We start from the raw sequence: 13,076 nt of genomic DNA on the forward strand, positions 1-13,076 counted from the left end.
ATACCATGTCTGACTCATCATGGCAGACACTCCACAATTTGTGACATGGATTCAATTAAAGCTTTCATTCTATGATTTCAAAGCCTGAGTTCTTAAATCGTAGCTCAGTGCTCCACCTAATTCCCTGGTAAAAATTTTTTTTTACTATACTTTACATAATATAGAGACAACCAGCAACTGAAGGTAACCTAGTAACTGAGTATTCTGATTTTTCAAATTAAAAAGACTACCTATGCTGTAACATGCCATATCTCAAAGATAAACATTTCTTACTGAGCTGTACTGAATACCTGCCAAGTGCCAGGCACTGTCTTAGCTGTGCAACAGAGCAAGATGTACAGATCTGTCGGACTGAAGACCCCTTCTTGACACCATCTGATAAAGGAGCTTTCCAGATAACTCATTTCAAAAACCAAGATGTCAACTGAACATCTACTAGTCTCACTGGACTAGATGTTGAGCAGGACATGACACAGCAAGACACAGTTCTGGCACAAAAGGAATGATCTCTCTAGTTCGCTCCTCTCACCATTTTGTGGCTAAGCAAGTTCCTCAGGTCTCTTCTTCTGATACATTCAGACCTGTAGCTAATGGGCTGGTAATTCATCACATGTGAACTTTTCATTGGGAATGGAGAAATGTTAAGATTCTACCATATCTGAACTTGCCCCTAATGGAAAAAGATACTTAGCTACTAAGGAGGGTCCCACATTGCATCAAAGTAGTATAAAGCTACTTCTGGTGGAAAATGTCGCAAAGTACCATTAAGAGGTAAAGTTGCCCTGGGTCTTACTGATCACTTTGATGTTTCTGACTACCTACAAGCATGACTAAGTCAAAGAGTGAAGTGACTGGAGATCACTGAACTCGACTGTTCTGTGATCACATCTGATCTCGTTCCTCAGTACCAGGTCAATGAAATTATGCTGCTAAAAGAATGAGCTTTGACAAGTACAGTACATGCTGAAGATGTAATAAAAAGGAGAGAGAAAATAAGAATGACGAGAAGCCATGATTTGTCACAGGGGTCTTGCCCTAAAGACAGAACCGAGACAAGGGACTTGTATACCTAGTGTGTGAGAAGATGGGAACAAAGACCAGTTTCCCTAAGCCTCAAGATAGTGTGTTTTCGCTGCATCAAGTTGTCATGGCCTGGGAGAGTTTGGTAGGAAACAAAATGACTTCAAGTCATTTCTGGAAACGAAAATGCAGAAGCGTGATATAATCCATTTCACTGAAGCTAGTTTACTTAATTACAATATTGTTTCCACTTCAGCTTAAAAATATTATTCAGCACACCCATGTTCCTAGCAGCACTACTCACAATAGCCACGGAATAAAAAAACTAGTAAAAAGACACTACAACTTTTGAGATAATGCATTAAAAAATTTGGCAAAGTGCTAAGTCTGGCACCTAGTAAGTGCTTAGGAATTGCCAGAGTCACTATAAGAGCAATGATGATGCAAGAAAAGGGGCCTAGTCATCTGCTCAGACTTCACTCTTTGCCACCACAGGAAATGCCTGTTCTCTCCAAGTTGGCTTTGCCCTTTCAGATGACTTATTTACTATGCAAGTCTGGAAGAGTAGATAGTATTTCCAAAGACCCAAAGGGCAAGGAAGCAGGAAGCTTCAGAATGCCTTCTTAGTTATTCTGAACATGGCAGGAAGTACTAGTCGGGAGCAAGGAGCAGAAAGACAAAGCAGAAAATTTATTGTACATATGTGTCACTGTTAGAAAGTATGCAAGCAGAATATTAAGATAAAAAATACTATCTATGAGAAGAAACAATTAAGTGGATCACTGAACTTGTAGTGATCCACATTAACTTAAATATATACCCTTATAAAAGCATTTTGTTATACTTAAAATCAGAGGTCTCACAAATAGCTGGGGTCAGTACCCAAGTCTCCGGGTTCTCTACACCCCCAACTTTGTTTCAAAAATCAATTCTCTCAGCACAGAACTAGACTGAGCAACGCTCGAAATTCCTAAGGTAATTCATTCCTTTATTTGATTTAAAGAATTGTCATGCTCTCTCCTCACCTTTTCTTAGTGACTGACATTAAGAAGAAAAATTCATCAGTATCTTACGCTAGAAAGGACATTACAGATCATATAGCCAAATCCTATAGTATGAGCGACTGAAGGACCAGTGAAGACACATGGAGTTGGTGCCCCAAGATTACAGAGTAAGCAAAAAGTTATAGAAATACAACAAAATCATAGTTCTTATACAATCTTCTTAGCCAGTTAGAAACTGGACCACTAGGGCAGTGCACTTTAACATTCATAACACAGGTATATTCTCTCTCCTAGAGTGGGCCGAGAGATCATTTAGTTTTTTTAAAACAAAACAACACAACAAAAGTGCACTCAAAAATTCTCTGAATTAAAAAGTTCTTGAGGTTTTAACTCCATGATCATGACATGGACCCTAAGTCCTGGGTACTAGTTCACATCACTACAAACAGATGTTCTCAGCAAGCCAGCCATCACAAGCGGCTGTGAAGGCGATACTCACAGCCAAGTGTAAAGGGCTTATTGTTGCTCTATTGTCTGAATCACTCAGCATGTCTGTTCCTGAGGTTTCCATTAACTGAGAAAGAAAAGTATGTTAAATGTCAGAAGCGATACTTTTAAAGAGCAATTATTTCTGCTTCCCCTACCCCAAGTTCAAATACACACTGGAGTAAAAATTGATACTTGAATATGAATTAAACATTCCAGACCATGTATTGTGAAAACTAGACTTGGCAGGCTTATACAACCCATTACCCTACAAGTGTGCTAAGGACCACAGACTAAGCCCTTTCAGGGAGAGCTACTGACTAAAAAGCTTGAGGGAAATGTGACTTAATTATTACCAACTAAGAGATACCCTCCCCCATACAGACACAATTTGGGTCACTGTCTCTGTTCCCAAGAATGTGTAAAACAGGCTCTAGTGACAGTAAAAAATAATAATAATATGAATAGTAGGGGGGAAATTGACCAATACTTACAACATCTAAAGGAGTTTCACTTGCAATCTGTAGTAAAATTTAAAATACAAATATTTAGTTTAGGAAATATTCATATATATTAAAGAGATATATGTTAACTACAGGTCTCTATTTACACAGGGTTTTGTTACATTCTATACAGAGCCTGTGTCTCCAAAATTTCTATCTTTTGACTCCCAAAATTAAGTCTTTTAAATAACTACACAATAGACCACAAATCTATATTCATGGGTTTAAAATTTTAGTGTAAAGACAACATAATAACCTAAGGTAATATTTTTTATTTCTGTAGCAGGGTTCTAAATGCAGTATTAAATATGTCAGCCTCCTTTTTCTTTTATATCCATTCTCCTTAAATTTATTCCCTCTTGAAAGAAAGCAACATATAACTTACAAGGTAAGTCGAAGTAAAGAAACCTTTAGTTTGAAGCATGTTACACAACTGAGAACCTTTAACTTGCCCCATACTTGCACTTTGGTTTTCTGTGTATATTCAATAATGAGTTTGCAGTTGAAATAAAACATTCCTTTGCAGAAGTAATCTCCCTTATCAGGAGGGACTGTTAAAAGAATGGGTCTTTCAGAATTCCCTAACTATATGGGTGAACTGTTGGAAAACATCTATTTAAAGGGGCGGGGGGGAGTGAATGCTACACATATTTGTAATATAAGGGAAGGACATTAGCAGCCCTTTCTAGAGATCTTTCTCCTTTCTCCTGGAAAGGGAAAAGGAAATGAGAGGTATCTTATTGAGTTAAGTATGAATTTAAGAGGTGTATAGATGCTAAAAATATTAAAAGGCAATAGAAATTGTTTCTTGATTAATTTATTCTTATTTTCATTACATTATTAGAATATAAATTCACATTGGTCCTTCCATAAGACTTTAGGAATCTTACCAGTTGAAGACATAGACGGTGACCATAAGCAGCTGAATAATGAACTGCATTGTATCCTTGCTTGTCCCGGATCCCTGGATTTGCATCATTTCTTAGTAAGTATTCCAGGCACCTATACAGAGTAACAACATATTCAAAATTCTACATCCTGCATTTTAACCAATGATAAAAACACAGTTTGAAACTAAAAACTGACAATTTTTCTTATACTTGAGTGATGTAAAAATCATAAACATATTTATACCACATAAATTTGTCATCTAAATGACAATTATAACTATCATAAAAATACAAACAAAACATTAATAAAAGATTCTTCATTCAAAGTGGATACCTCACGGTCTGTCAACAAGTGCAGTATACCTGACGGCTGTTTCTACAGTCACCATCTAAGATTCCAGCTACCCCATACAAACAACATCTGGTAGGACTGAACTCTCGGTGGTGGCAAGCATCAAGTGCTGGCGATGTTACTGTTCCTCTATCTCGAATAGAGTAAGTGTAATACCTCATTAGGAAGCTCAAAAAAAGATGTAAAAAAGTCTCATGAAACCAAGGTGAGAATTCAACGATCTTGAATTAAAGGCTGAGAAATGTGTGAACAGTGTAAAAGTGTATATAGGTAACAGGATAGGTTTTCCCATGGGAGACAGATTTCATTCCTGTGCTATTAAAATATGAGGAAAGTAATTTTAAAAGGTACTAAAAAGGTTCACAATATGCTATGACTTTAATAAATTTTATTGTTACTGTAGCAAAAAAAAGAGAGTATGAATTAGAAATTAAAAGATATGTTTCAGAATTAATTTGACAACAGTGATCTTGGGCAAATCATTTCACCCTTATAAGATTGAAATCACATCAAGCATCTTTTCCAACTATGGTGAAATGGCCTCTGTTTATTCATTTGATAGATGGGGATAGGAATCCAACTAAATAATCTAAAATCCATTCATGCTCAAATTTCAAGTCTTTAATTATTCAGTGATGATTTGTCTAAATATTGCAATATGTCTAAGTATTAATTTTACTACAAGGAGGAAAAAACCTATTATCAAATATTCCTTGTTAAAAATTCAGTCATATAAAAACTAAAAATAGCAGTACTACTTCTAGGAATGTATGTGAAGAAACAAAACCTCTGATTTGAAAATATATATACACCCCTGTGTTTACTGTCACATATTTACAATAGCCAAGATATGGAAGCAACCTAGATGTCCATCAATAGATGAATGAATAAAGAAAATATGGTACATATACACAATGGAATATCATTCAGCCATAAAAAGAAAGAAATCCTGCCATTTGTGACAACATGGATGGACCCAGAGGGTATTATGCTCCATGAAATACGCCAGGCTGAAAGACAAACACCATACGATTTCACTTATTTGTGGAATCTAAAACAAAATGAACAAAACAGGAGTAGACTCATGGACACTGGAAGTGACTGGTAGTTACCATCGGGGAGGGGTTGGGGTGAGTGAAATAGGTGAAGGGGACAATAGGCACAAAATCTCAATCATAATAAAAATTAGTCATGGGGATGAAAGTACAGCACAGAGAATATAGTCAATAGTTCTGTAATATCTTTCTGTGTTGAAAGATAGTAACTATACTAGTAGGCATGAGGATTTAATAATGTAAAACTGTTGAATCACTATGTTGTAGACTTGAAACCAATACAAATCTGCACATCAACTATATTTCAATTATATATATAGTCATTCTTTTCAATGCCAGCCCTTACTTATTTAATGCTGAATTGCTTAAAATCCTTTAGATCTCTTAGAAACTACTTGCAGGATCTATATTTATTACAATACCCTCAGTGGTAGCAAATGTTCACCCTTTTAAGTGAGATTTTGATATTAGTCACAGTGAACAGGGTGTCATATCACTATGATCAAAAAGCCCAAATCTGGCTCTGAAGTCCCAGAATGGTGTTTTTTGGTGTTCATGAACTAACTCTGAGGGCACGATGGCAAGTGTTTCAGGCAGTGTGTAGACTCTAAAGTCTTCCTAGGTGCCTGGCTCACTGAGGTGGAGGAAAGACCTGCAGGGCTGAAGGGCAATCACATCACTTTATAGGCACAAACACTTCACTCAAGGCCTTTAATCTTTAATCAGGTTCTCTAGATGTGAGTGATAAAACAAACAGTTGTTCTCACTGAGATTTGAATGTAAGAAGGATTCTATCAGTGGAACACACTATTTTTAAGATAATTTGCTGATACCTGAGTATTGAAAAACCCAAAACAAGTAGGTAAGTGCCCGTTTACTTTCTAAAGCAGGAGAGCTTGTCTCAAGGTTTATTTATAGTGACTAGTTCCAGTATACAGCATTAAATGGTCTGAAATAATTTAACTGTTACACATGCAGTAGTTCTTATGAAATCATATTCTTTAATTTTTTACATTCACATAGCTCAGATGGTCTTCTGTAACAAAACAAAGACTAGGAGTTATTTATAGTGATAAAACTCCTTCTATTGATATGCCTTTTAAATTTTGCAAAGCAGTACCAATTTTCACAACTACTTTCTGAGATAAGCACTGCCATGTAACAACAACAACAAATTGCTGATGCTCTGGAAAATTAAATGGCTTCCAAATCTTTTGGCTAGAATATGGCAAAGACTCAGGTCTTCTTTTCATCCAGTGTTATTTCCACGCTATGAAATGCTTCAAGCACAGGGGTTAATGAGTTAAGAGTGATGCTTTAACCTGGGTGCTTATAAATACTGAATCACCAAATAATTTGATTTACAAATCTGGATCGTGCTTTTAATTAACACATGCTCATATTTTATAACACTCAGAAAAGTAAGAAATGAAAATACCATATATTCTCTCCTTCCCGTGACATAAACTGTATGCAAATCTGGAGGAATATTTATGGCTTATTAGCTAAGTAATATACTACACTTACTGTTACATATTGTTTAATATGCTAGAAAAATGGAATATCCTTGTTCCAATTAAGCACATCATTTAAATCAGAGTGCGTTGCCAACAATTTAATTTCTCCTACTCTCCCCCACCACCCATGAACTCCTTCCTACCACTTCTGAGTTCTGCTGCAAGTTCAGACCAATTTACATCGATGTCTCATGGCTGGTCAGAGCCCTGGATAAGAACCACTCAGTCCAGGGCAGGGAATGTGGTATTGTTAGCAGAGGCCCTCCTTTCTCTACTCCCTCCCATCATGGTGTACAATAGTGTCTATTTTTACAAAAAAAAAGCATAGATTAAAAACTACAGCTAATCATTACAGGAAGATTACAGTATATCAGGTACTGTTCTAAGGATTTCGATATTCTGTACCACCTATGTCTATATGAGATAGGTCAGACCAACACCCCCATTTCACAGACGAAATGGTCACAGAGAGGATAAGGAATTTTTCAAGGTTCCACAAGTGGCAGAGCCAATGTTATATATGAATGAAATGTGTTTTAACAAGGTCACTGGATATAAAGACATATGTAAAAGTCAAATGCAGTTCACTATGTCACAGCAAAAGGAAATTTAAAGATATATTAACTTTGGCAATAAAAATATCAACTGCTTATTAATAAATCTAAGGATTATAAAAATTCTTTAAAAAACTGTATGATTCCATATATATAAAGTTCAAAACAGGCAAAAATAATGCTATTAAAAGTCAAAATACAATCTGTTTTTTGAGAAAAATGCCAACTATCACCATAAAAGTGGATCTTGATGAAATGTATCTATGCATTCATAAACACATTTACATACACAATTATATGAACATAGAAAAGGCTAAGGAACGGCACATACTAGGTCTTTAATTTTGATAAGATTGTGAGGGACATGAAATGATCTATACACACATAGAGAATTACTCTTGATAATGTTGATTATCTCAGGAGAACAGGCATGAGGCTTTCTTTCTTATACAGTAATCAGGAAAAACAACTCCTGGCCTTCCCCTTCTCTTATACACACAGAGGAATGGGGGAGATCCTTAGCATTTTGCTCAAAGCCAGTCCTACTTCTCTTCAACTGGCAAAGAGAATTTTATTTGTTAATATTTAATACACTTAATAAGTTTCTTATGACAACAATATTTTTGTTGGCTGAGTCATGACTGTGGTAGAGAATACAGGTATTAGGATGATGGGGGTGACGAGCAGAGTAAATCAGAAAAGACTTCATGTATATTTTTACAGTATTTACTGAAAGTGAGGATGGAGGAACATAAAGAAGAGGAAACTTATAATTACTTATGTACTTCTGAACAGCAGAAAAAAATGTCAGTGTCAAAAATTCTAAGATATAAACAACTTTCCCTTGGGATGCTGACAGGGCATTAATAAACAATCATAAAAAAAATCAAACCAACACATAATGAATAATGGTAATTTGAAGTTGTGGGAAATTTGTTTCTTCATTTAGAAAATATTTCACACTTGCTTTGGCAGAAGTACTAATTAATCATGCTAGATTCGCTTACTATGCAGCTATTCCTGGGAATTATATCCTTGTAATTTAGAAAAATAACCCAAAACTTTAATGCTACTATTTCAGTCTCTAAAACAATCACTTATTGAAAAGATGCCACTGGTATCTTAAAATGGTTACTGTGGCTCCCAGCTTCCAGTTGGGTCTCAGCAAACCAACCACTGCAGTCAGTAAGTCACAGTGTTAGCCAGGATCTGTGGGATTTCTGACACTTTGAAGTGTAGAAACAGAGGTTCCAAAAAATAGTGCTATGCTTTTTTATACTTATGAGCTCAGTTTTCCCCACAATTTTCTAAGTAGGTTTCATTCTAATTTTTACAGATAGGGTTTTGCTTAGTAATTGCTTCTGAGGCTCAAAGAGGTACATAATATGGGGACCCCAAGATTTAGAGTGTATTGTTTAGATCTCAAAGTTCATGTTCTTTCTAGTACATCTGGCTGCTTGGTGTAGATCCTGAGAATTCTTTAAATAATAAATATCAGTAGCTTATTGCTCAGAAAAGTTTATATTAGGCAAAAAAAACCTAAAGATTAATTACACTGCTATAGTAAAGTAGATTGGTTTAAAATAGAGCCACAAATCACAAAAAGTAGGAGTTGAACATTGCTATCCTTTTGTTTTTGTGTAACAATTCAGATTTAACATATTTGTTGAAGGGCAGGAGGACCACATAATCTCTGTGTGGTATGTGTGACCTCTCAGTGCAATTTATGTAGATAATGCTGTGTGACACCAAGAACCAGTTGGTAAAGTGCTATTGATGGCAATAAGCCATTTTAGGTATAACCTATTTTTAGAAATTTTATAAATCAAATCTTAAAATAACAAAATTTATAAATCTGAGGGAAATCTACTTACCCAAGTTTACCAATGTATTTTCTGATTTATAAAATGTTTATCACAGATTTTTTTAAAGAGCTATCCAAAAACATACTTGTGATAATTCAACTTTGCCCAAAATCTATCAGTACCTAACTATTCTGATATTCCTGCAAACAGAAAATACATTTTACTAGTGCTTCAAGATTAGAATTTCAGTCCCAAATCTAACACAACAAAGTGTTACTTATAGATAAGGCTTTGAAATTAGTTACAGAATTTATAATAAATCAACACTTGTGAATAATACTATCAATTATGCTTTTTATACTGAGGGTGAACAGTAAATACTAAAAACCAACCAAATAATTCTCTGTTAAACACAACTTCCTTGAAGTCTACTTCATAAAATCTTTCCCCAGAAACCATTAATTGTTTTTCCTGCAGGTATTTTTACTCTTCAGTGACTCAGACATAAGGAATATCACAGACACGAGGATTTCTTCCCTGTCTCCAATGAGTATTTCCTTCCAAGAAGGCAATCCACAGTAAGGATCTCATCAACTTCAGGTGAGCATTAATGATGAAAGAATTTCTCTCTCTCATTCTTTCATTCTTGGCCAACATTTACTTATTTCATTATCTAATTCATTTATTTAAACAATATATAGTACCAACTATGTGCCAGATTCTGTCAGCTCAAGTACTCCCTTTTCTGGATACCAATTTATAAGGATCCCTTGAAAATATGAACATTCTACCTCTGAAGAGTACTGGTTTTCAGTTTTCTGCCCAACCTTTGATGGCATTGTCTACCTCTCTCCTCTCTTTCCCCCTCCCTGTGATATACTCAAGGCTGCTGCAGCCAAGAAGTCAGATGGAAAACACATGAGGTGACAGCAAGATGTGTTTCTGGCTGGGAGGATGAGAGGGTCTTTCTCTTTCTTCTTCCACATCTGTCAATATGGCCAGCTGCTGAGTAGAAATAGGTAGCAATAACTATAACTTAGGAATACTTATAAAATCAATTCATTTCTCTCACCAGAGGCTCAGGGAAAGATAATCAACAACAAAAAGTTCAAAAAGGAAATAATACATCTCCAAAATAAGCAGCCGTCTATGTGGAAGATGCTGGTCTACAGAGGCAGCAAGCCTTCACTCTCTCCACACGGTACTCACTTGCCGTCTGTGTCTGATGTGGCCGCGTAGTGCAGGGGGGTGCAGCCTCGCTCATCAAGGTCATTCACACTTGCTCCTGAGCCCACAAGAGCAAACAGGCACTGGTAATTGCAGTTGGCAGCAGCATAGTGCAGTGGAGATCTTTTGTGTCCAAGTTAATATATAACAAAAAAAAGTCATGGACAGACACCAGTAAACAATAGCACAGCTGACTCTCAATCCACATTCAATTACAAATAACTGTGTTTATAGTGAGCCTGAAGATTGATTTCTGCCATATACCAAGGCTTTTGGAGGGCTGGACAGAAAGCAAGGAGAAAATGTAAACTGGCAGAGAACGTCTAAGAATAGGAAATAAGGATAGCCATAGCTATAGTATTTCATCTCCCCAGAGAGTAACAATTCCAGTCTTCTGAGTGAATTACAGATACCCTTCATCTTTTGCTCAGAAACATAAAAACTTTCATTTTAACAACAGCTTCTCCTATACTAATAAAAACGGTTCATAGTACAGAGATAGCAGCTTCTGTTCATGTCTCAGTAGAGGAATAAAGGGGTAAGAGAAATATGGAAACATTAAGAAGAATGCTGTTACATCAACTGTATGTAGAGGTACACAGTAATATCATTTTCCAAACAAAAAATGCAGTTCTGAGGATTGTTTATTATTCAGAAGAGTTGATGTACTGTTTCAATTTCTAAATACTGAGTATTTATAGCCAATTTCTTTCCAGTTACTGAAATAAAACAGAACGTTACTAAATTTAGGAGTCCCTGCCTTTAGATTATAAAACTACGATGATTCCACGACTTTTCATTAAAAAAAGAAGAAAACAGAAGAGTGAAGGCAAATTTAGTCTAGAATCTTCATGGTATAATTTTTTCGAAAACATTTACCTCGTGAAACAATAGTAAAACATTATTTAACTTTATTGGATAATAGTATGGTATAGTAATAGCATTTCTATAAATGCAATTAAACCCTGAGTTACTTTCAAGCTTCTACCATCAGAATATGCTTCAGAAGCCCTCTGCTATTTGTATCATAAAATGCTTCAAGTGCTACAAATTAACCAATATAAGCTGGATTAAAATATAGTTATATAGCAAATTAGCTATAAAAACACTGCATTCCAAAGCCACAATTATTTTTGATTTTGTAGGTCATTAGTTCCTTTCATTAACAGGCTTAGGAGAACAATCTGTTTTTCAAAGTAATTATGGGTTTGAACAGTTTCTTTTCTTACATGTATTTCTGACTCCCTACATACACAGCTCTACTTCCTTTGGCACTGCCCACTCACATGCACTGACACACATTCACACACTTCCTTCTGATACACACACTCCTTCTTGTCACTGGCTTTGGAACTATGCTCAAACTCTTGACGGCCACCTCTATTTTTCAAACCAGTTCAAACTGCCTTCAGTCTTCTCCTGTATGGTTCTGCCACTCTAGGGCAATTCCTACTCTAAGTAACGCAGTAGATAAAGGGAGCTATGGGCACTGCTACCACGCCTGCTCGCAAAAGTGAGACCTGGGCTGAACTGTGAGAATGAGGACCGGCTGAGTGACTATGAAGGGACTCATTTTACAGGTGCTTCCTCAGATCATACTCAAGGGTGTGTGTGGATGTGTTGGTGTGTGTCTATGTGTGTGCAGAAAGTGACAGAAGAGGAGCAAAAAGCCACATATATGTATTTGCAACCAAACATGGGCAGCGGAGTCTCTGACAAAAGAACGCTCGGAGGAGGGAAAGGACGAGTGCACTACTGAGCTCCAAGTCTTCGGAGTTTCCAGAAGGAACACGGGCGCCACGGAGTTTTCATTTCCGTGGCTGTACTATAGGGAGGAGGAGGAAGGACATGAAAAGGTAAGAGATGCTTATAAGGTAAAGCTGTGGCTGGCAGGCTGTGGCTGTGGCAGGGGCCCAGGTCGAAAAAGTTTGTGGGTGAGAATCATTATTTAGACCTTTTAGTGAATCATGATTACAATGTAAAAGAGGCTAACTTCTAACATTTATTACGGTCTACAGAGGAACTGTATCACACCCTACCTCCCAAATTTGTCCTTTTTGTTGAAATCTGCACCAGTATTCAGCAGAAGATTTAGGCACTCCAAATTCCTATCCAGAGAAAATACAGTTTAGAAGATGAATTGTCAGTAATTTTATAATGAAATTGTTGGGTTTAAACAAGTATAAAAGGAAATTTTCAAATGTGAGTAAAGTGAATAAGATGACATGATTTATATTTTATGAAGAATAAAAATATTAAAATTCATCTTATTTAGAATGTAATCCTAAATTAAATTAAAATGGGTTAAAAAAAATATTGAACTTGAAAACACAGATAATGTCCCAAGTTGGCTTTCCCTTATCTTCTATATTCTGACTGCTTACTTAGATGTATCCTTAGTTAAAATTGTAGGAGAGTACATTACACTTGTGGGTATTTCTGTAATTTAATTTTTGACAACCTGAACATCAGTATCAGATAATTTACAAGGTTACAATGAAAACCGTAACTACCAGCTGAGCAGGGGCACTCATGTTGTCTGCTGTTCCTCTCTCTGGAGGCAAATAACATGGAAACTAGGTTTGAAATGGGAAGTTATTTGGTGACCCTGGGAGAACTAGAACACCCAGTTACATGTGTTCACAATCCATTTCTTCAACTCA

The 13,076-nt window shown here is 36.1% G+C and overlaps 1 protein-coding gene across 10 annotated transcripts in view; it reads right to left on the bottom strand.

Moving 5' to 3' along the window:
- Positions 1-13,076, bottom strand: part of ANKRD28 (ankyrin repeat domain 28) — a 213,738-nt gene that overhangs the window by 19,455 nt on the left and 181,207 nt on the right. For all 10 annotated transcript variants that reach the window (XM_073223458.1, XM_073223460.1, XM_073223457.1 and 7 more), the window contains 5 exons: positions 12,453-12,521; positions 10,396-10,536; positions 3,904-4,015; positions 3,005-3,031; positions 2,524-2,598 (listed from right to left, as the gene is read on the bottom strand). In XM_073223458.1, coding sequence (XP_073079559.1) covers positions 2,524-2,598; positions 3,005-3,031; positions 3,904-4,015; positions 10,396-10,536; positions 12,453-12,521 — 424 coding nt within the window. The remainder of the gene's footprint in view (positions 1-2,523; positions 2,599-3,004; positions 3,032-3,903; positions 4,016-10,395; positions 10,537-12,452; positions 12,522-13,076) is intronic.

This window comes from Manis javanica, chromosome 15 (assembly GCF_040802235.1).
Source record: "Manis javanica isolate MJ-LG chromosome 15, MJ_LKY, whole genome shotgun sequence".
In the NCBI taxonomy this organism is placed as follows: domain Eukaryota; kingdom Metazoa; phylum Chordata; class Mammalia; order Pholidota; family Manidae; genus Manis; species Manis javanica.